Raw genomic sequence first — 26,113 nt, 5'->3', positions numbered from 1 at the left:
GATTCCATGCAACCAGGTCATATTGACATGCTAAACTGAGCTTTATCAATAGATTTTAAACTAGGTATTCTAGTACTTATAGGGCCAATCTCTGGAGGGATTGGGGGCTCTAAGTGCTACAACAATACAAGTAACAAGCTTTAAGTCTGCTGGAGATTGTCCCAATGAAAGTTGGCAACAGCAGAAAAGGTCAGAGTTGCAGCAGTGGCAGAACAAGTAACAACAACAACTTGTACCTCTCTCACTCATCTTTGATAGATGCCAATTAATATGCAGAATCTGTGGCTTCTGGATTCATATAAGTGGAAATTATTTTTTTTAGATAGTATCTCATAGACTCCGAGGCCAGAAGGAACCATCATGATGCCCTCCTGCACATCACAGCCATCAGGACCTCACCCACCCATACCTGTAATAGGCCCATAAACTCTGGTTGAGTTACTGAAGTCCTCAGATCTTGGTTTAAAGACTTCAAGTTACAGAGAATCCACCATTTACTCTACTTCTCTGAATAATTATAGATTTGGCTCCAGTTGCCTTTGTTTGTGAGAATGGTATAGGATACTATGGTTGGATATTTGGAGTACTTGTGTATATACATTTGAAGTTGAAAATATATTCGTATTGGTATTCTGTGCTGTATTAAAATGTCAGCTGACACAGTAAATGAATTGTCTTGTTCGCTATTCAAGGTGCTGTTGTTTAGACATAGGAGATGCAGTCAGAAATGTCTTGAAACACCGCCACCACACCAGATTTACCCTTCAAAGTTAAAAGCCTTTCAGAAAACACACTGGCAAACATGATGTATGTAAGATTAGGATGATTTAGAACACAGTCTAAGAATATTGCCTTCGATATCGGTGCATTCCATGAGTGAAACGCTCATGGTTAAATAAGGGCCCATATCCAGAGGATGAAAAAATTATAGACAACCCTTTGCAATAAGCAATGACCATCAGCACAAAGCGACAGCAAGAGCAAAGTACACCAACTAAACCCAAGAAAGTGTGGATTTTATTTATTTATTTAGAGAAGGTGGCATTTATTCTTTCAATTCTTAAACAAGCTCCACATTGCAAGCAATACAATGCTCATAGAGAAGGCCGTTTTACACTTACACGACCTGCACTGACTAATGCTCTAGTTTACCCTGATATTATGGGATTGATGCAGGAATTACTGAGCTAAATTCTATGTCCTCTGTTATGCCAAAGGAAGGAGAAGATGCTCATAAGAGTCTTTTCTGGCCTTAAAATCTAAGAATAAAACAGCTTTAAAATATTTACAAAATAAACCTTGACACACTAATCCTCACTGAAAAGTTTATTGTTCTAGTAGTTGTCCGACCTGATGCCACTCACATAATACTTCACTTCCAGAAAAAAGCAACTTTACTATCTCACAACCAAAAAGGAAGCTATCAGGGTGTTAGGCTCATCTCATGTACATCTAAATGGATGGTGCAGCATGCATAGTCTCTCTGTATGCCAGATTGTATGAGTTACAATTAATCCCCAAACTTCCAGCAGGGAAGCTGGGGGAAGAGAGAGAAGGAGATGGCTCTCCACAAGCCCCATAAAAAAGTACTGCTTATCTGGTATCATCTGTCCCTAAAACAGACAATAAATAGAAACAGCAAGTTGGTTCTGGATCCAGACTTTGTGGATTTGGGTGTCTCTCTTTAATGGAAAGAAATGGAACAATGTATCTGAAATATTCCAAACTCTACAGTTCAGACCCAGCTGTACTTTAAACCTAATTATAACTCAGACCTGTTTAATCACCATGCAGCGACACCTGAACAATGCTTCCTGTTCACGTAGGAGTATCCACACCTAATAAACTTATTGGCCTTTAGCCTCTGAGTTCAGAAAGCACAAATAATGTTCAATGCCAAAGAAAAACTCTCAAGTTCTCACTTAATTACTGATACCTGTAGTTGAATGTTCACTTCCACGTGAAGGAATAACTCCAGGTAGTACATCATCCCTAGTAGCATTTGTGGAATACTTGACTTTATCACTCCATCCAGAATGAGCCCCATTCAGCAGTGGATCTTGGGTCAGGTCTTCATTTTTGGCACCTTCATTGGAAACCACAACTGCTAAAAAAATGGTTGAATCAATTTTGAACTTAATATCTGCAGAACCACTTACACCATTACCATTACTTTCAGTTCTTGTCTCCTTAATGCACCTTTTAGGAGTAAAGCCCTATTTATTGCTCTGCCACATCACTGCCATCTCAATCATCCATTTCCAGGACCCTGATAAGGATTGGTAAAAGTGGATGTGCCAACAACTTTTTGATTTTTTGTTGTATCGGTTTCACTATCGTACAGCTGCTCATATTTGTGCTACGCAGAGAGGTTATTTTGCTGAGGCATTGTGGGAAAAGAGGGAAGATTTGAAAATCTACATCATAGTTTTATTCATAGTTGATGATATAGACAAATAAACCAATCATTGAGGCAATATAGAAAGTGTCCTACCCCTTATTAAACATACCACAGAGAAAAGCAGCCAGAAAAGTCCATGAGTACCACCACCATGTCAAAAGTATAAACCACCAACCATTTCACCAGAAAACACGATTGCAAGGGCAAGTAAAATGTGATTGCAGAGTAAAGGGAGAAGGCACTTTACAAAGCCATTTTGTAAATCATTTCCACTGAAAAATAAAAGTCCACTGCACCGGAGGCAGTTAGGTACCCATGCAGCAGCAGAAAGAAATAAGCAGGAAAATCACACCAGAGAAATTCAGACAACAAAAGATCCCACCAAACATAACCTTGAGTCAAGAAAGCAGCACACAAACAAATCACACAGTAAAGTGTGTATTTTTGGTTATTTTAGATTTTTTTTCTCCCTTCACTCTCTAAGCCGGCACAATGTTGTCAGCAATCAAGACACCATAGAGGAGGCATTTTCCAAACACACAACCTTCACTAAAAAAATAACTGTAATAATACAGTAAAAATATATCACACAACTCCATATATAAAGTATTATCAAATGCACTGTTTCACTTGATGCCATCCGTATGATGCCGACCTTCTCATAGCCTAGAACAACCTATCAGATGACAGACATTTCATGTATAATTAGCCAAAGAAACTCTTTCTGAGGAACAGGAAAATGTGGATAGATGCAGAAAGTGCCTCCTTTTTGCTGATCTTTGAGATTCATTTGGTTACTGCTTCCAAGCTAACAGTAGTGATGATAGAATAAGGGACTAGGTATACGCTCACAACATAGGACCTTGTGGTTACTTTTCTATTCAGACTGCAACTGGGATTTTGATTCTGAATGATCTTGATAATCAGCTTTTTGAAATTCATCAATCAAATTTTTCAAAAAGTGTACAAAAGCCACAACCCAAATAGGTTCAGTTGTATCTAAGAACACAGAACGTTGAGTTTTTTCAGACTCTCAGGTAGTAACATTTCCCTCTACTCTCCTTTCTGAACACCTGTAAGAATGCTCAGATTCTGAAGTTACTGTTACTGAAAGACATATGCCAAGGGTTGGCATAGCACCATCACTAACACCAACTAGGCCAATTCAGAATATGATTCCAGAGGCCGTAACTCTACAAATGAAATCTGAGTACTTCCCTCACCCAAATATAGCAATAAGCTTTAAATAACATCTTATAGCATAATGACTTGGATGTGAAAGTAACAGGATCTCTGCTACTACTGGACGAAAGTCCTAAAGTCTTTATTCTGTTGATAGTCAGTCCTTACTCTGGCAAAAGTCTCTTTCACAAAAAAGTTCACTTTGCAATAATGGATATTAGAGACTAGACCCTCAACTGGTGTAAACGTGCATAACTCAATCATGGTCAATGAAGCTATGCCAAATAGCACAGAGAGAGAATCTGGGCCAAGAGTTTGGACTACAAGGAGGTAAAATGATTACAGTTCATTATTCTGACTGATACCTGTAGGAGTAGATGTGTTGCGTCCTATTTCATTATTCACCGTCACACTTGAAGAAGAATGATCTCTTTCCTTTGCAGGGAAAAGTTCAGGCTTCACACTATCCAGAGTAGTGTTTGTGGCATATTTGTCCTCATCTTTGTCCCCTCCAAGATAAACATTATGCAAGAAAGGATCTTTCGTTGCATCTTCATTTTTGGCACCTTCATTGGAGACCACAACTGCTATAAAAATGGTTGAATCAATTTTGAATTTAATATCTGCAGAACCACTTACACCGTTATCTTTACTTTCAGTTCTTGTCTCTTTAATGTACCTCATAGAGTAAAGCCCTATTTATAGTTCTACCATATCACCATCATCTCAATCATCCATTTACTGGACCCTGATAAGGATCCATAAAAGTGGATGCGGCCAACAACTTTCTGATTTTTTGTTGTACCGGTTTCACTATTGTACAGGTGCTCATATTTGTGCTACACACAGAGATTACTTTCCTGAGGCATTGTGGGAAAAGAGGGAAGACTTGAAAATCTACATCATAGTTTTATTCGTAGTTAATGATACAGACAAATAAACCAACCATTGAGGCAATACAGAATGTGTCCTACACGTTATTAAACATGCCATTCTTGAACTACAGAGAAAAGTAGCCAGAAAAGTCCATGAGTACCACCACCATATCAACTTCATCCTCCAAAAGTATAAACCACCAACCATTTCACCAGAAAACACGATTGCAAGGGCAAGTTAAATGTGATTGCAGAGTAAAGGGAGAAGGCACTTTACAAAGCCATTTTTTAAATCATTTCAACTGAAAAATAAATGTCCGCTGCACCGGATGCAGTTACGTACCCACGCAGCAGCAGAAAGAAATAAGCAGGAAAATCACACCAGAGAAATTCAGACAACAAAAGATCCCACCAAGCATAACCTTGAGTCAAGAAAGCAGCACACAAACAAATCACACAGTAAAGTGTGTATTTTTGGTTATTTTAGATTTTTTTTCTCCCTTCACTCTCTAAGCCGGCACAATGTTGTCAGCAATCAAGACACCATAGAGGAGGCATTTTCCAAACACACAACCTTCACTAATTAAAATTAACGGTAATAATAAAGTAAAAATATTTCATACAACTCCATATTTAAACTACTTTCAAATGCACACTGTTTCACTTGATGCCATCCATATGATGCTGCCTTTTCACAACCTAGAACAACCTATCAGATGACAGACATTTCATGTATAATTAGCCAAAGAAACTGTTTCTAAGGAACAGGAACATGTGGATAGATGCAGAAAGTGCCTCCATTTTGCTGATCTTTGAGATTCATTTGGTTACTGCTTCCAAGCTAATAGTAGTGGTGATAGAATAAGGGACTAGGTATACGCTCACAACATTGGACCTGGTGGATACTTTTCTGTTCAGAGTGCAGCTGGGATTTTGAGAAAGAATGATCTTGAGAATTAGCTTTTTGAAATTCATCTATCAAATTTTTGAAAAAGTGTGCAAAAGCCACAACCCAAATAGGTTCAGTTGTATCTAAGAACACAGAATGCAGAGTTTTTTCAGACTCTCAGGTAGTAACATTTCCCTCTACTCTCCTTTCTGAACACCTGTAAGAATGCTCAGATTCCGAAGTTACTGTTATTGAAAGACATATGCCAAGGGTTGGCATAGCACCATCACTAACACCAAATAGGCCAATTCAAAATACGATTCCAGAGGCCGAAACTCTGCATATAAAATCTGAGTACTTCCTTCACCCAAATTTAGTAATAAACTTTAATTAACATCTTGTAGTATAATGACTTAGATGTGAAAGTAACAGGATCTCTGCTACTACTGGACGAGAGTCATAAGTCTTTATTCTGTTGATAGTCAGTCCTTAGTCTGACAAAAGTCTCTTTCACAAAAAAGTCCACTTTGCAATTATGGACATTAGGGACTAGACCCTCAACTGGTTTAAACCTGCATGACTTCATCATGGTCCATGAAGCTATGCCAAATAGCACAGACTGAGAATCTGGGCCAAGAGTTTGGCCTACAAGGAGATAAAATGATTACAGTTCATTATTCTGACTGATACCTGTAGGAGTATATGTGTTGCGTTCTATTTCATTGTTAACTGTCTCACTTGAAGAAGAATGATCTCTTTCCTTTGCGGGGAAAAGTTCAGACTTCACACTATCCTCAGTAGTGTTTGTGGCATATGTGTCCTCATCTTTGTCCACTCCAAGATAATCATTATGCAAGAAAGGATCTTGGGTTGCATCTTCATTTTTGGCACCTTCATTGGAGACCACAGCTGCTATAAAAATGGTTGAATCAATTTTGAATTTAATATCTGCAGAACCACTTACACTGTTATCTTTACTTTCAGTTCTTGTCTCTTTAATGCACCTTATAGGAGTAAAGCCCTATTTATTGTTCTACTATATCACCGTCATCTCAATAATCCATTTCCAGGACCCTGATAAGTTGTTGGATGTGGCCAACAACTTTCTGATTTTTCGTTGTACTGGTTTCACTATCGTACAAGTGCTCATATTTGTGCTACGCAGAGAGGTTATTTTGCTAAGGCATTGTGGGAAAAGGGGGAAGATTTGAAAATCTACATCATAGCTTTATTCGTAGTTGATGATACAGACAAATAAACCAATCATTGAGGCAATATAGAAAGTGTCCTACCCCTTATTAAACATACCACAGAGAAAAGCAGCCAGAAAAGTCCATGAGTACCACCACCATATCAAAAGTATAAACCACCAACCATTTCACCAGAAAACATGATTGCAAGGGCAAGTTAAATGTGATTGCAGAGTAAAGGCAGTAGGCACTTTACAAAGCCATTTTTTAAATCATTTCCTCTGAAAAATAAAAGTCCGCTGCACCGGATGTAGTTAGGTACCCACACAGCAGCAGAAAGAAATAAGCAGGAAAATCACACCAGAGAAATTCAGACAACAAAAGATCCCACCAAGCATAACCTTGAGTCAAGAAAGCAGCACACAAACTAATCACACAGTAAAGTGTGTATTTTGGTTATTTTAGATTTTTTTTCTCCCTTCACTCTCTAAGCCGGCACAATGTGCCTCCTTTTTGCTGATCTTTGAGATTCATTTGGTTACTGCTTCCAAGCTAATAGTAGTGGTGATAGAATAAGGGACTAGGTATATGCTCACAACATAGGACCTGGTGGTTACTTTTCTATTCAGAGTGCAGCTGGGATTTTGACACTGAATGATCTTGATAATCAGCTTTTTAAAATTCATCAATCAAATTTTTGAAAAAAATGTACAAAAGCCACAACCCAAATAGGTTCAGTCATATCTAAGAACACAGAATGTGGAGTTTTTCCAGACTGTCAGGTAGTAACATTTCCCTCAACTCTCCTTTCTGAACACCTGTAAGAATGCTCAGATTCTGAAGTTACTCTTACTGAAAGACATATGCCAAAGGTTGGCATAGCACCATCACTAACACCAACTAGGCCAATTCAAATGTGATTCTAGAGGCCGAAACTCCGCAAATGAAATCTGAGTACTTCCCTCACCCAAATTTAGGAATAAACTTTAAATACCATCGTATAGTATAATGATTTGGATGTGAAAGTAACAGGATCTCTGCTACTACTGGACGAGAGTCATAAGTCTTTATTCTGTTGATAGTCAGTCCTTACTCTGGCAAAAGTCTCTTTCACAAAAAAGTCCACTTTGCAGTAATGGACATTCGGGACTAGACCAGAGGTGGGAAACTACGGCCCGTGTGCCACATCCAGACCGTGGAATCCTCCTTCCCTGCCCCTGAGCTCCTGGCTCAGGAGGCTCGCTCCTGGCCTCTCTCCCGCTGTCCCCCTATCCCCACAACCTCCGCGCACTGATCCGCCGGCACAATTTTATGGGTGGCCGGGCAGCGCAGTTGCAGAGCCGTGGTCTGACCCAGTGCTCTGGGCGGCATGGCTGTAGTACCGCCAGCCACTGATGCTCCAGGTAAAGCGGTAAGGGGGCAGGGAGCATAGGGGATGGATAGAGGGCAGAGGAGTTGGAGAGGGGGTTGGTCAGGGGGCGGGGGTGTGAATAGGGGTTGGGGCGGTCAGAGAGCAGGGAACAGGGGGGTTGGATGGGGACAGGGAGTAGGGGTGGTTGGATGGGGTAGCAGTACCGGGGGGCCATAAGCGGAAAGGGGAGTGTTGGATGGGGCAGGAGTCCCGGAGGAGCTGTCAGGGGACAAGAAGCAGGGGAGGTCGGATAGGAGGCGGGAGCTGGGCCACACCTGAAAATCTGGGGAAACACCGCCTCCCCTAGTCGGCCGTCCATACAATTTTGGAAACCCAATGGGGCCCTCAGGCCAAAAAGTTTTCCCGCCTATAGACTAGACCCTCAACTGGTATAAACTTGCATAACTCCATCATGGTCAATGAAGCTACGCCAATTAGCACAGGCTGAGAAGCTGGGTCAAGAGTTTGGCCTACAAGGAGATAAAATGATTACAGTTCATTATTCTGACTGATACCTGTAGGAGTATATGTGTTGCGTCCTATTTCATTATTCACTGTCACACTTGAAGAAGAATGATCTCTTTCCTTTGCAGGGAAAAATTCAGGCTTCACACTATCCACAGAAGTGTTTGTGGCATATTTGTCCTCATCTTTGTCCCCTCCAAGATAAACATTATATAAGAAAGGATCTTCGGTTGCATCTTCATTTTTGGCACCTTCATTGGAGACCACAACTGCTGTAAAAATGGTTGAATCAATTTTGAATTTAATATCTGCAGAACCACTTACACCGTTACCGTTACTTTCAGTTCTTGTCTCCTTAATGCACCTTTTAGGAGTAAAGCCCTATTTATTGCTCTGCCACATCACCGCCATCTCAATCATCCATTTCCAGGACCCTGATAAGGATTGGTAAAAGTGGATGTGCCAACAACTTTTTGATTTTTTGTTGTATCGGTTTCACTATCGTACAGCTGCTCATATTTGTGCTACGCAGAGAGGTTATTTTGCTGAGGCATTGTGGGAAAAGAGGGAAGATTTGAAAATCTACATCATAGTTTTATTCATAGTTGATGATATAGACAAATAAACCAATCATTGAGGCAATATAGAAAGTGTCCTACCCCTTATTAAACATACCACAGAGAAAAGCAGCCAGAAAAGTCCATGAGTACCACCACCATGTCAAAAGTATAAACTACCAACCATTTCACCAGAAAACATGATTGCAAGGGCAAGTTAAATATGATTGCAGAGTAAAGGGAGAAGGCACTTTACAAAGCCATTTTGTAAATCATTTCCACTGAAAAATAAAAGTCCACTGCACCGGATGCAGTTAGGTACCCATGCAGCAGCAGAAAGAAATAAGCAGGAAAATCACACCAGAGAAATTCAGACAACAAAAGATCCCACCAAACATAACCTTGAGTCAAGAAAGCAGCACACAAACAAATCACACAGTAAAGTGTGTATTTTTGGTTATTTTAGATTTTTTTTCTCCCTTCACTCTCTAAGCCGGCACAATGTTGTCAGCAATCAAGACACCATAGAGGAGGCATTTTCCAAACACACAACCTTCACTAAAAGAAAGTAACTGTAATAATACAGTAAAATATATCACACAACTTCATATTTAAAGTATTATCAAATGCACACTGTTTCCACTTGATGCAATCCATATGATGCCGGCCATCTCACAGCCTAGAACAACCTATCAGATGACAGACATTTAATGTATAATTAGCCAAAGAAACTGTTTCTGAGGGAGAGGAACATGTGGATAGATGCAGAAAGTGCCTCCTTTTTGCTGATCTTTGAGATTCATTTGGTTACTGCTTCCAAGCTAATAGTAGTGGTGATAGAATAAGGGACTAGGTATACGCTCACAACATAGGACCTGGTGGTTACTTTTCTATTCAGACTGCAACTGGAATTTTGACACTGAATGATCTTGAGAATTAGCTTTTTGAAATTCATCAATCAAATTTTTCAAAAAGTGTACAAAAGCCACAACCCAAATAGGTTCAGTTGTATCTAAGAACACAGAACGTGGAGTTTTTTCAGACTCTCAGGTAGTAACATTTCCCTCTACTCTCCTTTCTGAACACCTGTAAGAATGCTCAGATTCTGAAGTTACTCTTACTGAAAGACATATGCCAAAGGTTGGGATAGCACCATCACTAACACCAAATAGGCCAATTCAAAATACAATTCCAGAGGCCGAAACTCTGCAAATGAAATCTGAGTACTTCCCTCACCCAAATTTAGTAATAAACTTAATTAACATCTTGTAGTATAATGACTTGGATGTGAAAGTAACAGTATCTCTGCTACTACTGGACGAGAGTCCTAAAGTCTTTATTCTGTTGATAGTCAGTCCTTAGTCTGGCAAAAGTCTCTTTCACAAAAAAGTCCACTTTGCAATTATGGACATTAGGGACTAGACCCTCAACTGGTTTAAACTTGCATAACTCCATCATGGTCAATGAAGCTATGCCAATTAGCACCAGCTGAGAATCTGGGCCCAGAGTTTGGCCTACAAGGAGATAAAATGATTACAGTTTATTATTCTGACTGATACCTGTAGGAGTAGATGTGTTGAGTCCTATTTCATTATTCACCATCTCACTTGAAGAGGAATGATCTCTTTCCTTTGTAGGGAAAAGTTCAGGCTTCACATTATCCACAGTAGTGTTTGTGGGATACTTGTCCTCATGTTTGTCCCCTCCATGATAAACATTATGCAACAAAGGCTCTTGGGTTGATTCTATACGCTTGGGATCACGATGGGAATCCACATCTGTTTAGGGTATGTTTGAAATAGATTGTGAACTTAAAATTTGCTGAGCTGCCACTCACATTATTCTCAACTCCTGTCCCAGTTATTTCTGCAAGAAGCTGTGTAGTTATATATGTGTAATGTGCAATGGATAGGAGAAAAGAGTAAAAGGTGCCCTCTGGTTTAATCCTAACCAACAAGATCTTCTTTTGTTCAGGAAGTATGATTTGGCTGAGAAGAATATCAATGGTAATGGACAACCCAAATTTGTTTGGATAATTGCAAATATTTTGTTTTCTGAGCCACCAACCACATTTTCTCACCATTTGTTTATATTGATCTTATAACAGACATTTAATAATGGAAATGTACGAGGATTTTTTTCAGTAGGGTAGCTGGAGGTTTCCAGGACTGCAGCATGTCAGGAATCCACAGGTGCTAGGACAATGGATGTCTCAAAGGGGATATGTATATTTGCTGAGCCACCACCCACACTCAATTAGCCATTTGCTTTTCTTTCCTATGCATCAGTAATATATTATTAATATACATAGTGTAGAAGAAGAGCATTGAAGATGGATGCATAGTTTTTACTGTAGTATCACTAGTTTTCTCATCCATCCATTTGCATCACACCACTGTTCAGGAGCTGTTTTCTTTCTATGAAGTTTCCCAGTGATATTGGGAAAAACAATAGCAACAGAAGAATAAACTACAGCCGAAACAGTGACAAAACTAACGCAGTTGTTGTAACAACTTGCCCCTCTAACTCAAGTTTGAAGGATAATGCTGCAACAAATAACATGAAGGATTTGGATTTGAATAATGCATCCTTGCCAAGTGCTAATACTGAGCTCAGAGATTAGTGTGAAACGTTCTGTTGTTGAGCCAGAGAGCTATGCAGTCAACAAAAAGTCCGTAAGTAACATGCCACCACCAACTTTAGCCAAAAGAGTTAAAATCTACCAATAGCTCAATATCAAAATTAGGAGGAATCTGAGCACAAGATAAGGACAGAGACCTCTGGCATTAATGCAGTTTATAAATGGTCAATGCAAGGTGATCAGAGACTAAATACAGCTCTTAGTTGCAATGGGACACAATTTTTCAACCATCACTGAAATCACAGAAGGCAGAAGGCGTAGTAAGGATATAATAAATAGTCAGCACAGAGAGAGATGAAGCAAAAAATAAATAAATAAATAACACCAGAAACTCCCAAAACTCAGGCCAATGAAGACAACAAAAATCCCAAAGCAAACTGAGTTTTTCATTAGGCATTCTTTATTGAATTCCTAATGAAATCCCCTGCTGAAAAAAGAACCCACTGAAAGTCTCTCCACACACCTAAACCAAGTTCAGAAACACAAATATTGATAAGATCTTTAAAATAAACAACAAAACTCTTTACTGATAACCATAACTGAGCTTTTTATTTTCAACACCTATACTTTCCTGTCTTCTCCCAGTAAAATATAAGCTTCATCTCCTAGTTCATGGCATAAAGTACGGACAGTACAGGAGAACTAATTATGTGATAGATGATCATTACACTGTTGTAAATATTGCACAGTAGATAACTGAATACACAGATTTACAGCAGGGATGTTTCATCCCTTTATTCCATAAACACTAATAGACTATAGCTGCATTTCTGGTGGCACCTGACAGATTTCTGAGCTGTCTGGTCTATGTGACATATTAGCTTACTTGTGCAAATGGCACCAGATGCCACTCTTTACTGAGGTATGTCATTTTGCTTTAAATATAGTAAGTTAGATAAAACTATTAGAATTCATTACCCTTATTGGTAACTGGAGGGTGCTGTTCCGTGTCATCATTTATGTCCCATCCAGAGTGTAATGGATCTTGCAGTGAATCTTCATCATCTGTTTCATTTTCTTGTGAATCCTCATCTGTTGCAATGATGTTAAACCGCCTGTAAACTTTTCATTTGCTGACCCACCACCATCATCACTCAAATAATTCTCATCTTTATTCTTTCTTGCCTTTATAATAGGCTGTGCTTTTTTAGAGATTTATTTAGCAAAGAAGAAAGAATGTGATAGAGGTGCATTCTTTGTGGAAGAAAATCTGTTGCTGTTTATGATGATGATTATTATTATTGTTTATCTTATTTATAGCATTTATGATTGAGCACCCCAAAATGTGCCAAAAACTCATAAAGCAATTAGAGACATGCTCCCTTCCCTGAAGAACCCACAATGTAATTCTGACATGACACAATAAGTGAAAGTCATCTCACCCTCAGCCAGCTCTGGGTTTTCAGGTCATTATGACATCTGTTGACATCATGATTCTATTTAGCAGGCATGAGATTTCTGTAATTTTTTCCATCTATAACGGACCAAGGGGCCATTAAGGCAAAAAATATTGTGTGCTGCTAACAATGGGGGTCAAAATAAAAAGGAGCATAGAATCAGGGTTAACTGAACACATAAACCTTGCAGAGTTTCTGGGAGTGAACAAGTGATGTGCCAAAGAGAGATTTCTAAATCAAGAGCACGGGAATAGCAGTGGGTATGTGCCTCATCAGGAAGGGTCTACTCAGGTGTTCTCATTGGGGAGTGTCACTTCACTTTTTCCCAGTGTGGACTTGTGCATTCCAGACACAGTCCTGCTCTAAGAGAGTAGACTCTGAAGGAAAATATATTATTCTCCCTTATGGAGCATTAAGAAGGCTGTTTAACAGCCACCAGACATCAATAGGTCATTATTTGAATTGTAAAGTGGCTTATTACTTAATTTATTGGATGATCTTAATCAAACACTAGTAGTTAAAAAGACATATGATTTACCCTTAGTTGCTGTGGTTGGATGCTGCTCCTTGTGATCTGTATTGGACCACCACCAAATGTCAGGGGACGGATTCCCCTCATGTTGGCTGGAGGTTTCCTCATGTGCACCATGATCCGGGTTCACAGCTGTTAGGACAATGGTTCAATCATTTGTGATTTTTTTACTGGCTAAGCCACTAACCTAAATATATTCAGCTTCTGTTCTTCTCTTTTCTATACCCAATATATCTCTTTTACAAATATACAGATTGCAAGGAAACTGGAGCAGAGTCAAGAGGGAACTCTGGTTTGTTGACAGGTTAATCGATTTTCTAATCCACTTCTTCCACATCATCCTGGTATTGGAAGGTAGGTTCTTGCTACAGAATACCACAGTCTTCATGGCAAAGCAGCAGCAGTAACTGAACAGGCAGAAGCAACAACTTGCACTTTTAATTGAGGTTTGACTGTAGCCAATGAACTTACAGAATTTTCTTACACTGATCCATCTAACTGTAGGTGGGGACATTAATTTAATTTTGTAATTGTATCCTTTTTTTGCTATATTAGAGAATTAGGTAGTTAGCCAATTCAGGAACATAGAGAGGGAAAATGTAATTTGATCTCATTCCAGTGCTTAGTAAAATACTTTGTAAGTATGGCACATCCCACGTTTCCTGTTAAAGGTGCAGTTATTGAACCACAAAGAGATAATGCTCAAAAAATCCAACTAGTAACAGCACCAAAACCATACCACAAAGCTGAAAGCTTTGAAACACCTTCACCTGAAAGTAGAATCATGCCAATAATAACATGAATGTGTGTGCAGAATTGGCATCAATTCATGTGTAAAGACTAGTACAAGAAAACAAAATAGTCTGTCCAGAAAAAGACATCATGACCTAAATTTTCAAAAGTGTCTAGTGAGTTTGGGTATCAATTTACAGGGGTCTGATCTGCACTGCTCAGCACTTTCTAAAAATCAGGTTGCTTTAAGGTATCTGAAATCGGGCACCGAAAAATGGAGAAACCTCCCATCACCAGTCACTTTTGAAATTTAAGGCCAAAATGCTCAATTCCAATAGCCCAGATTACTTACGTGCCTGTGAAATCACCACAGAACACCAAAGAAGTCCACACAAATTGCATGGGTAAGAGTGAGAGCAGAGTTGGCCAAGCATGTGGAATGTACACTAAACATGGGAACAGAGAGATATGAAGCAAAAGGAAATTCCAGACCTTAAGGAAAGAAAAATCCCAAAGGAAACTGAGTTTGTGTTAGTTTAGAATTTTTCCCTTCATGGGACAGAAGTTCACCATACTAAACTTCAAGAGGATGACTACTCCCATTGAATTCCATGGGACTTAAGCACATATTAAAAGTTAAGCATGTGCATATAAATGCTTTGCTGATTTGTGGTCTAAATTCGTGATATTATTTCATTATCCTTACTGCTACTTGGAGGGTGCTGTTCCTTGTCATCACTGTTGTCCCCTCCGAGGGAAATTACTGGTATTAACGGATCCTGTGTTGAGTCTTCACCATCTGCACCATCATCATGTGAGCTGAGATCTGTTATAATGATGTTAAATGTACTATGAAGTTTCCATTTGCTGAGCAACCATCCACATCATTTTCAAATTTATTTTTTCCTGTCTTTACTAATGTCAGCTCTTTCATCTTAAAGAAATGTAGCAAAGGGGACAGGGTTTTCTTTCTCATGCACAAAACATCCATTTTTCAATCTGGCAAACTGCTCAGTAACATCAGACTTTCCCTTAGCAGCTACAATGTTCTGAATGTAGATTATTACCCCCTACAATTGGCCAAACAGCCACAACAGCAGAAGGAAATGTGTTCTACAAGAAATGGGATTATGGGAGTAAAAACTAATCAAGAGCATTTAAATGCTCCCCTAAAATCAGGGATAATTGATGACATAAAACCAACACAACCAGTTGTTTCTGGAGCTATGAACAAATATTCCAAGATGTCAATAAAAGTTAAAGGGATGTATATAGTCTTGTTTTTAGCAAGGCCTAATTCTCTTGGGTTACAGTGGAGGTGATAGGACAAAAGAGTTTTATCTTGAATAACAAAGGGTCGCAGAAAAGTACAGTTTCAAGTTCATTTAGTTTAGTATAAATGCTCTCTTCTTTCCAAATCATCTTCACGGTGAAAGTCGACATATAAAAACAGATTAAATCCTTTACTGCAATGTACATTTTAAAAAAGACTATTTCTGTTTCTTTGTTCATGCAATGAACAAAATATTTATCCTGTCAGCTAGAAATAAGCTAAAAAATATCATCACAGGCATGTCACAAACAATGAAAAGAAGAGAACTTCTGAAGTCCAAATATCACTTTAATTTATACAGAATTCCTTCTTTTTAAGATATGACTACTTCATAGCCAAGATCAAGTCTTCCAGGGTCATCTGGGTAATATTACAGGTTATAGGCAAGGGTGGGGTGTATATTTTCCCATTCAAAATACAATTTAAGATTAAAGATGGAACTCATATGGCATCAGAAATACAAATTCATGGTGACTGGATATTTTTGTGGAGCTGGTATTTCTGTGCTGCTATTTATTCAGACTGTAGACAAAGTACATGATTTAATGTTTAAAATCTTTACCCCCTGTTGCCTGAGTAGGCTGCTGTTCCTTGTGGTCAGGATGGGACCACCACCACCACGAGTCAGCAAATTGATTCCAGTGAGGTTGGGTAGAGGTTTCCTCATAAATGGGCTTCACAGCTGCTAAGACTATGGTTAAATCACTGGTGATCTTTTTTATGTGCTGAGCCACCTTTTCCTTGCAAAGTTAAAATCCATCAACACTCTCACCCATAAATATGCTCATGCCAATAAGCTGAATATGAGTGCACGTTAAAGACATAAAACTCTGGTATCAGTGCGTTTGCTAACTGATTAGCTGCAAGAAAAAACAATAGTCCCAGTCCCAACAATATACACAGTGCTCAGCTACAGTGGCCCAGATCAATTACATGTCCTTGCAAACACCACAGAAGTCCATGTAGTCTGCATTGGGCTGCATAAGTGTGACTAAAAGCACAGTTGGAACCAGCACCCAAACACCGGCACAAGAACAGATGAAGCAACAGAGACAAAAACAAAAAAACCCAACCAACCAACCAAGCAAACAAAAAACCATCCAGATAAGAGAAAGGGAAAAAATGTCCCACAAGAAAACTGAGAGTTAATTTAGCTTCTTTGTCCATGGAGATCCTGATTAAGCTGATGTTACCAAAGACCAGGCCTATAGCAAGAGCCACGTTGCACACAAACAAGCACCAGCAAAATCCACTTCAGAAACAAACGCTTTTTAGTAAAAGTTATTGAACTTTTCCTCTGGCTGATGCAATGCATAAAATGTTGTCCTCCAATAGCAAGACATAAACTATCATTATTCCATACAGATCTCATGAACATTTTAAAAAGGAAATACGTTTTCATACAGAGCATCATGTAAATTACTGGAAATCACTCCTCTCCCATTTGATCTATAATGCCAGTCAAGTATGCACATCTGTAGAAATCATATAATTCTACAGTAACTGTGCAGACTTCAGGACCTCTTCTGGACACAGTATTATTTTTATGAAATCCATATGTAGAATGCAGATGTTCCATCTTGTTCCCAATTCCGAGCAATGATGGCTACTATTCATTCTACAGATAGTCATTTGTCCTGAATATGCAGCACTAGAAATTCTTTTCAGGTGGATTCCTTCCAAAGGACAACTTTCCAGAGTTGGATTCTACTGAAAACATTACCACTCTTTCTTCAATATAGCTATAAAGAATAGGGCACATAGAGCAAAACAGATATATATTTCAGTTTCCTTACTAGTACTTGTAGGATACTCGTTCTTGACATCATTTATGTCCCATCCAGGAAGTACTATTGGTTTTAAAGTTTCTTCAGTTGAATCTTCATCATCTGCACCACCGTCATGTGAGTTCACATCTGTTGTGATGATGTTAAATGTACTGTGAACTTTTCATCTGCCAAACTACTATCCATTATCAGTTTCATTTGTATTTCTCCTGCCATTTACAATGGTCTCATTTTTAATGGTACATGTCTAATAAGAGGAGAAGAAAAGTTGGGGACCTTTCTTTTTATGCACAGAAATAGCTTCTGCACACATAACTTTTTTATAAAACATCCATTAACATCACAGTTTTGTTCACCAGGCATAAAATCACTACAAACTCCTCCACCAATAAACCACAATAAGAGAAAGCATCCTGCTAACAATGGAAGTCAACATAGGTAGAAGCCTATCACTCTAAGAGATGGCTGATGTCATTCAACCAGAAAAGTTTCTCTATCAGTATACACTCTCGGGTGTCACTGAGAGCCCTACTTGTTCTGCGTGTGGCCCTTTGTTAACAAAGCCTAATAGATCTTGGCTTATGCTAAAAACTAGTTGTGATTGATCAAGGATTTTTTCTTCGTACAACCCATATATTCTTCCTTGAATTTAATCCTGCTCTGACTTTGATGTAACAAGTATAGGATTATGGTGACTTCAGTGTAGGATCAAGCCAATGGAGAATCCAGGCTTAGAGGAAGAATACCGTCATTTAAAAAATTAACTTAGGAAACCAAGGAAAATAATGGCCAAGTACATTTAATATATATATTCTCTATTTCAATGTGACAGTTCCAATTAAGAAATCTTAAGAAATCCCTTTCACATAATTTGTAGTTGTAAACATAATCATATTTGTTATTCTATTCCTGTGATGCTACCAACAAAATATATTCTTTCTCAGTAAGAAACAAGGGTTTATGTTGCTACAGATATGCCACATATGCATTTAAAATAAGTTACGTTCTAAAGCCAAGATATTTATTATTATGTACATTTTAAATGTTTTTATCACTCCAGCAGCTAGCTATCTAGTATGCACATTTTCACTTGTGTTTTTCCAATAAACTTTGCCCTTTGCACATGCTATATAAAAGTGCACTAGATTAGGACCTCAAGACGCAACAGATTAGTTCCAGTGAATACATAGTGAATATAAAAGAATGAGTTATTCTTATTTGAAACAGAAACAGGAAAAACACATAAGAAGCCAACACAGTATCAGAAAGGCTGTTTGGCTGCCACTTCAATATATACTTCCATGCTGCCTTCTACTCAGCTTTATCAACAGACTTTAAGCAAAGCTGCTTAGGTGAAATTATATAAATTCTTTGCCGTTACTGGCAGTTGTCAGGTGCTGTTCCTTGGAACTTACAGAATGCCACCATGGGGAAAAAAATGGTTTTGCGTGGGTGGTGGTTTCATGATGTGTGTAATGGTGGCGATCCATAGCTGTTAGGACAATAGTGAAATCAATGTAGAGCACTTCACTGATGAGTCTTAACTTACATGATTCCCATTCGTTGTTGTTCTCTACACGTGGGCTTTGTTTTTTACTCGTGTATATAGTGGAGAAAGAAGAGGTAAATAGAGATGACCCTCTGCTTTGTTCAGCTGTATCACTGGTTTTCCCATCCATCCACTTCTGGTAACAGGAAATGTGAATTTTCTGGAATTTCTTCCAGTAATACAGAGCAAAGTAGCAAGAACAAAGGAAGTTACAGAAGCAGCAGTGGCAGACCACATAGCAGCAACCTTTCTGTTATTTGATTGTTCCTCTAACTCATCTTTTGTTAATGACACTGAAACTGTATTGCTTTCAAAAACTAAATCGCTATAAGTCACAGTGGTATTTCACTTACTGTTTTGTAATTACAACTAACCAATTCTAACAAGCAGACAGAAGAGTGTTTATTCTGCAATGCAAAAAAATTCAAAAGATTCAAAAAAACATATTTTTTCCAGCTAGTTTGTCACCTAATGAAATGAAAACCTTCCAAGTATAGCAGAAACACTGCACCATCACTACTGGATGACAGAGATATGCTTATCAGGAAAAAGTACAAAAGTACTACCAATATATCAGCCTTACATATAGAAGCTAAAAATTTGTGCACACTTCCATCAAAAAACAAAGGGTTTAATCCTGCTCCCTTTGAAATCAATAGAAATCAATACAAGTTCAGCCACTGAATTAAATGGTAAGAGGAACTGGCCAATAAATATGACAATATTGAAATGAATATGAGTACAAGATAAAGGTTGGAGCATCTGGCATCAATGCATGTTGTAAAAGATTAGTGCAAGGAAACCCAGAGAATATACAGTATGTGCGAAGAGTGCTGTACGCAAACCCATCAGCTCAAAGATAGATGAAGACACAAAGATTCCCACCACAAAACAGCAAGAAACCAAGAAAAAAACCCCAAAGTTACACTTTTAAAGCCAAATACTGCAGTCTTTATGTAAGCGAGATGCCCCTGACTTTGGTAAGGACTGCAAGATCTGGCCTTTAGTTCTTTTAGATAATTTTCTCCCTTCAAGTTATGTTGTCAAAGACCAGACTGCAAAATTGGACACCCACATCTCCATACACATAACTCTATGCCAGTAAAATCAAACTCAGTATTTTAAAAACAATTTTAAAAAAAGTTTGAACAGCATCTGACTTTAAACATTACAGATTTTTTTATGCATTCCATCCCACTCATAACATGAAGCAGTGGACTCATGGCATTCCCACCTCTGCTATGTAAACCTGACCTATATCATGTGACTGAGGCCAGCAAATAAAACCAGTCTCTTACGAAGATACTTGTGTGCTAGACACTTATTACACCCTTCATCTGCTATTGCCCCTCTCACAGCTAGAAATGAGTTAAACACAGTGTCACGGACTTTCTCAGCAACACTCAGCAAAAGACATAGCTTCTGAAGCAGGGCGTGTCACTGATTTCAGTCGAGAGACGCACCTTCCTCATACACCATTTAATTACAGTTGAGATTTATACCACCAAGCTAAAAATATGGCACTAATAAAGATCAACTGTTAAGATAAATACCTCCGGCATCTGTGGAGATGTGGCAAATTTAACTCTCTTCTACAGAATTACTCTCTCAAAAATGGTGACAATGTTTTACACAAAAAATCATTTTATAGTTCCATCTTTAAAATGTTACAAATGGTGCATGTCGGAGATGGACGAAACAAGTTCAGAAAAGCTATGGAACTCTGAACACAGGGCTTTTAAAATGTCAACCCAGGTAAAAAGCAGAGAAGTTTACTCCCTGCTTGCCAATATAAATAACCCTAATTGTCATTGTGTTGCCATTGATACTTCTGGACTAAGCACAGCACAAAGTCATCTCTCTAGGAATGACACTTCTGCACCAGAAGTACTTTGCAAGAGGCCTTTGACATCTTGTCAAGGGTGGGGACTTATAAAATCAGTCAATTTTTGCCCAAGTAAGGTCTGAGAAAAAATAGACTAAGATCCTTCGGATTTGGTCCTATGCTTATTATAGACAAATGTGGTGCTTAGTGCTATTTTTATGAGTTTAAAGCTGATTTGGTCCATAAGAGTTATATAAAATCAATTAACCAAGTGGATTATAATTCAATATCCTTACAGGTGCTTGTGGGATGTCCTTCCTTCGCCTCATTGTTGTCTCCTTCAGGAAGAGAGCCACGGTTTAGGGGACTTTGCCTAGAATCTTCACCACGTGTAATATTCTTCTGTGAGTCCTCATCTGCTGTGATGATGTTAAACCTGATATGAACTTTTGGATAATGAGCCAGCACACAGACAATTATATCTTCATCTCTTCTTGTTTTTACAACAGATTTTATGCTTTTACTGGAAGAAATTGTGATTTGCTGGAAATTATCCCTGAATAATGGTGAAGCATTCACAGTAACAGAAATTACTGTATTCTACTAGCAAAGAAAGTCAAAATAATGCCTCCTTGGATTTGATCCTTCTCTGAAATAAAGATGAATTTGTGGCATAATTATGATTTTTATGTCAAGAGATAGTCATGACAGTTGTCATATGTACAGGATTATGAAGATTTAATTGTAGGATCAAGAAGGAGGAGAGAATAGTTTGGAAGGGACAAATACATGACTAAAATATCTTCAATGACAGAGAATTAAAAAAAAAAAACCCACCGTGCAGACCAAGTACAAATTTTCCTCTCTTTTTGTCTGTATGATTCAGCAGGATAAATATAATAAATACCTTACTATAACTTACAATTTTTTAAAATGACTAAATCTGTTCACTTATTCAAGTCATCCACTAACAAAATATTTCTTCACTCAGCCAGAAACAAACTAATAAAGAAAATTGCTTATGGTACCGAGATACCACTTTTGTCTATGAGTCATCCCCTTTTGAGTAATCCCTTTAATGATGAATTCACCATATTAATTCGAATGGGTGATAGCATAAAAGTATAGATAAAGTTTGGGTTGCTTGTACTCGGCTAAATCCTGAGAGACGCTGAGGACCTACATTAAGGAGTTACAAGTGTTCAGCATCCTCTCAGGATCTGGCCATAGAATATAGAATCACAGAATCATAAAAATATAGGGTTGGAAGGGACCTCAAGGGGTCATCTAGTCCAGTGCTTCTCAAGCTATCTGATGTGGGGGACCGGCAATTTTTTTTTTCCAATGTGCACGCAGACCGACAGCCGATGGCTTGTGGACAGGCACCGGTCCGTGGACCACCACTTTGAGTAGCACTGATCTAGTCCATCCCTATGTGCTTAGGCAAGACTAAGTACATCTAGCCCATCCCTGACAGGTGTTTGTCTAGGCTGTTCTTAAAAACTTCCAGCAAGAGGGGATTCCATATAGAGTTAGTAATAAATAAAAAACACAAATAGGATGAGAAAAGCTAATTAATTGCCATTTGCCATCAAGGAGTTTGCCGTTTGGAGTTCCTCTTTTGCTCAGGTTTCTCAACAGGCAGTAGATGGAGCACATAAGATAAAATTATTATAATGGATTACCCTGGCCAGCAGTGGAGGTGTAGAGATGCTCTCCCTTGTGATCTGCAGAGTGCTGCCGTGAAGGAATAAATCCAGGCATCTGTTGGCCTTGAGTAGAGTTTCCATTATGAGAGTCATCGTATGCTGCGATGTTGGATGAATCAATCATTGAACATCTTATTTACTGACCCACCACCTCCAATACTTTTTTCACCTTTTGATCTTCTTATACATCTTTGTCTTTTCCCTTTCTACATAGTAGAAAGAGGATGACAGCCAGAAGCACCTTCTGTTCTGTTCATTTTTTTTCTCATCAATTCAGTCACATCATCCTGAGATCAGGAGGAGTGAGATTGATGGAGCACAACCCAGCACTAATGGGCAAAGCAGCTGCAACAACAGAAAAGGAAGTCGATGCAGCAAAAAGGACTAGCAGTAATAATGGCAGATCAAGTAGCAAGAGTAACATGCCATATCTATGAGAGCAGGATGAAGACATGAGCTAGGGTACAATGGACTACCAGTGCAAGGAAAACAAAAGTCCCTGCCCAGAGAATATATACCATGCTGAACTAGAGTATAGGCAATGGGCATAAAGCCATCTGCTAGAACTGAAGTTTAGCCAGAGAAAATATCACCACAAACACCAATAAATTCAAGAAAACAAAAATATCGGAAATACCCTAATGTATTTAAAATATATTTTCCATCTTCTAATCCTAAACATTTGTGTTGCCAGAGATCTGTACACAGAGCAAGAGTTTACAGTTTCCACAAAACCCTACCTCAGCAAAAGCCACATTGTTAATGTATTAACATAACAATAAAGAAAAATCACGTTTGCCTTACCTGATATGTTACTGAGTTTTTGCTCCAAGAGTATATTGCTCCTCTCAGAGCCAGAAAATCTAATATGGTATCATAGTCTGTTCATGGATATTGAGTCAAAATGTGCTTGATTTCAGATCTGACCTCCAGTAAAGTCTGGGGAAGTTTGGAACACAGCTTCTGGGTAAGCTGATGATACAGATAAAAGTCAGCCATGAAGCTCAGATTTAAAACCCACTCTGAAATCAAATTTCACCAAACAGAGGTGTTCAGATTTGAGGGTTTGGATGGTTCCCACCTCTCTTAACTACATTAGTCATGAAATCAAGTGGTCATAAACTCAGAGATAAAGGAAATGCCTGCTGTGTCTGTAGAAATCTAGTGAACACCCTGCCTCCCACTTCAGGTCACACTAAGGAACCACAATGAGGTTTTATGAGAAATATTTTTGAGAGTTTCTTTAAAATGTCGTTAATGGTGCACCAGTAAAGCTAGATGCCGCAAGTTCTGAAAACTTTTGGAACTCTGAATACAGGGTTTTTCCAAAATGAAAACCCTACAGTAGAGCAGAGAAATCTCTTCCCTGTTCCCTATTCCGAGCAACCATACAGGTCATCATGCTGCTTAATCCATTTCTGGAATCAATGGCAAACATAATCACCTGATCCAGAATGACAAACCATCAGTTGAAAGGCTGACCAGCTGGCATACGTCATCCTTCCAAGGATAGTGTCGTAATTCCAGTGTGGCTCTTTACTTAGATATATCTATAGACTTAAAATAAAACTCATTATATAGAAGGATTATCCATTATTATCCTTACTACTATGAGGCGGTTGCTGTTCCTTATCATCTAGTTCTCCCCTGCAGGAAAAAATCCAGGTTTTAATAAATCTTGCACTGAATCTTCACCAGCTGCACCATCTTTGTGTGAGTCTATATCTGTCACAGTGAAGTTAAATACACTAAGAACTTTTTATTTATTGAGCCACCAAAGGTTTAATTCTTATCTATTGTTTTTACAGTAAGCCTAGCTGTCCTGCTGGGACTTATTTAATTTATGTGTGAGAAAGTGGGACTAACAGAGTATGGAGGGAGAAAAATGATGAAGAATATTCAGTGGGACATTACATGTGCTCAGCACCTCTCAGGATCTCACCTATTGGAAACAGAATTTGGGAATAAATGGACAATTCAGATAACATGAGAAAAGGTGATTAGCTGCCAGATCCTATCAGTGGAGAGTTTATTCTTATGTGCTGCTGTTTATCAGTGTTAGCAAGTTACTCTGTATGAAGGACATTAGTTATAATTGTTGTAAGGTTTTACCCTGGCTGGCAGAGGTGGGACGCTCTTCCTTGTGATCTGCAGAGTGCCATGTCCAAGGAATAAATCCAAGAATCCAATGATCTTGAGTTGAGTTTTCACGATTTGCCCCATCGTGTGAATCTTCATCTGCTGTGATGATGGGTTAATGAATTATTTGCTATGAGACCACCCCATTATTATTTTCAACTTTTGCTCTTTTGACACTCAGAGCTTCTCTACATGGGGGAGACTTGGGAAAATTAAGACAAATTGATTAAAGGTGTGAATTTAAGGTGAATTAAGTACATTGCATTAAACTGCTGTGCAGACACTCATTCAGAATTAAATAAATTAAACTAAACCAAATTAAGGCCACATTAATTCTGAATGGGAGTATCCACACAGGGGTTTAATGCAATTTAACTAATCCATTTTCAATTCACTCCTTTAGTTAACTTGGATTAACCTTCCTGATTGTCCCCCTACGGTCAAACCCACAGTCTTTGTCCTTCTTTGGTGAATATTGTGAAGAAAGAGGAGGATAGTAGAGAAGACCATCGGTTTTGTTTACCATTACCACTGTTCTTTTCTCATTCATCCAGACACATCGTCTTGGGATGAGAAGATGTAAATTTGATGGAGAGCATCCCAGTGATAATAAGCAAAGCAGCAGTAGTAACAGAAGAGGAAGTAGATTCAGCAATAGACCAACCAGCAGCATAAACTTGTCATTTCCATCATGTTGTAAAGAGTCACTTGGGAGCGCAGGAGGGTAATTGTTTATTCTACATATCACAAGGGGCAAATTAGTGAAGTGCATATATTGTTATTGTGGAGTTCCCTATCCATGTGTCTTTAAGCTTTCTAGCCATGTGTGTCTTTCTTATGCACTTGCAAAGGAACATGTGCTATCCAGGCTACAAGTTCCATAATCCCTATCTCAAAGATGTGTGCTGGAAATAAAAGTCTCTGTGTGAGCTTCTAAAGGGAAAATACTCTGAGCACTGTGACTGACTTGCTTATGGTTCCAAATCATAGTTAAGGAATGACATTGAATCTGCAGAGATTGCATGATCTGGTTGCAATGTAATGGGATGTGACCACTAGTTTACTCACTTGTGACATTCTCTCTCTACATCACATAATTATCTGGGAAAAGATCATTCAGAACAATTTGGAATTGGGGTCAACTTCTTTATCTAGTTTATGATGCAGCAAAATAAAATATCTCATCTGATGTAAAAAAGACAGAACCCTGCTCTACATTAAAGGAACCATTGTTGTTACTTCTTGTTTTCATTCTCCATTTGTTGTTTCTTCTTGTTCTTTCCTTCTTTTTGAACTGCAGACATGTTCTAAAACAAAGTCACAAGAAGCACCACCACAGCTTTTCAACTGAAGTTTTGATTTTATGTATTGGCCTATAATAATGTCAGTAGTGCACTGAACGTTAAAAGGACATGAGCCTTTGGTATTAATTTATTATATAAACAATAAGTGTAAGGAGAACAAAAGCCCCTGGCCAGAGGATGATTTAGAGGTTGACT

The 26,113-nt window shown here is 38.5% G+C and overlaps 1 protein-coding gene across 1 annotated transcript in view; it reads right to left on the bottom strand.

The window, feature by feature from the left end:
• The window catches only part of CD44 (CD44 molecule (IN blood group)), a 94,265-nt gene that overhangs the window by 16,445 nt on the left and 51,707 nt on the right, over positions 1-26,113 (bottom strand). The window contains exons 8-15 of the mRNA XM_077819965.1: positions 14,979-15,098; positions 13,547-13,672; positions 12,530-12,643; positions 10,530-10,748; positions 8,464-8,685; positions 6,038-6,259; positions 3,949-4,170; positions 1,937-2,107 (exon numbers count right to left, since the gene is read on the bottom strand). Coding sequence (XP_077676091.1) covers positions 1,937-2,107; positions 3,949-4,170; positions 6,038-6,259; positions 8,464-8,685; positions 10,530-10,748; positions 12,530-12,643; positions 13,547-13,672; positions 14,979-15,098 — 1,416 coding nt within the window. The remainder of the gene's footprint in view (positions 1-1,936; positions 2,108-3,948; positions 4,171-6,037; positions 6,260-8,463; positions 8,686-10,529; positions 10,749-12,529; positions 12,644-13,546; positions 13,673-14,978; positions 15,099-26,113) is intronic.

The sequence above is a fragment of the Eretmochelys imbricata genome, chromosome 6, assembly GCF_965152235.1.
Source record: "Eretmochelys imbricata isolate rEreImb1 chromosome 6, rEreImb1.hap1, whole genome shotgun sequence".
In the NCBI taxonomy this organism is placed as follows: domain Eukaryota; kingdom Metazoa; phylum Chordata; order Testudines; family Cheloniidae; genus Eretmochelys; species Eretmochelys imbricata.
Note: the sequence above shows the minus strand (reverse complement) of the source record. Positions and strands in the feature narration are given on the sequence as shown.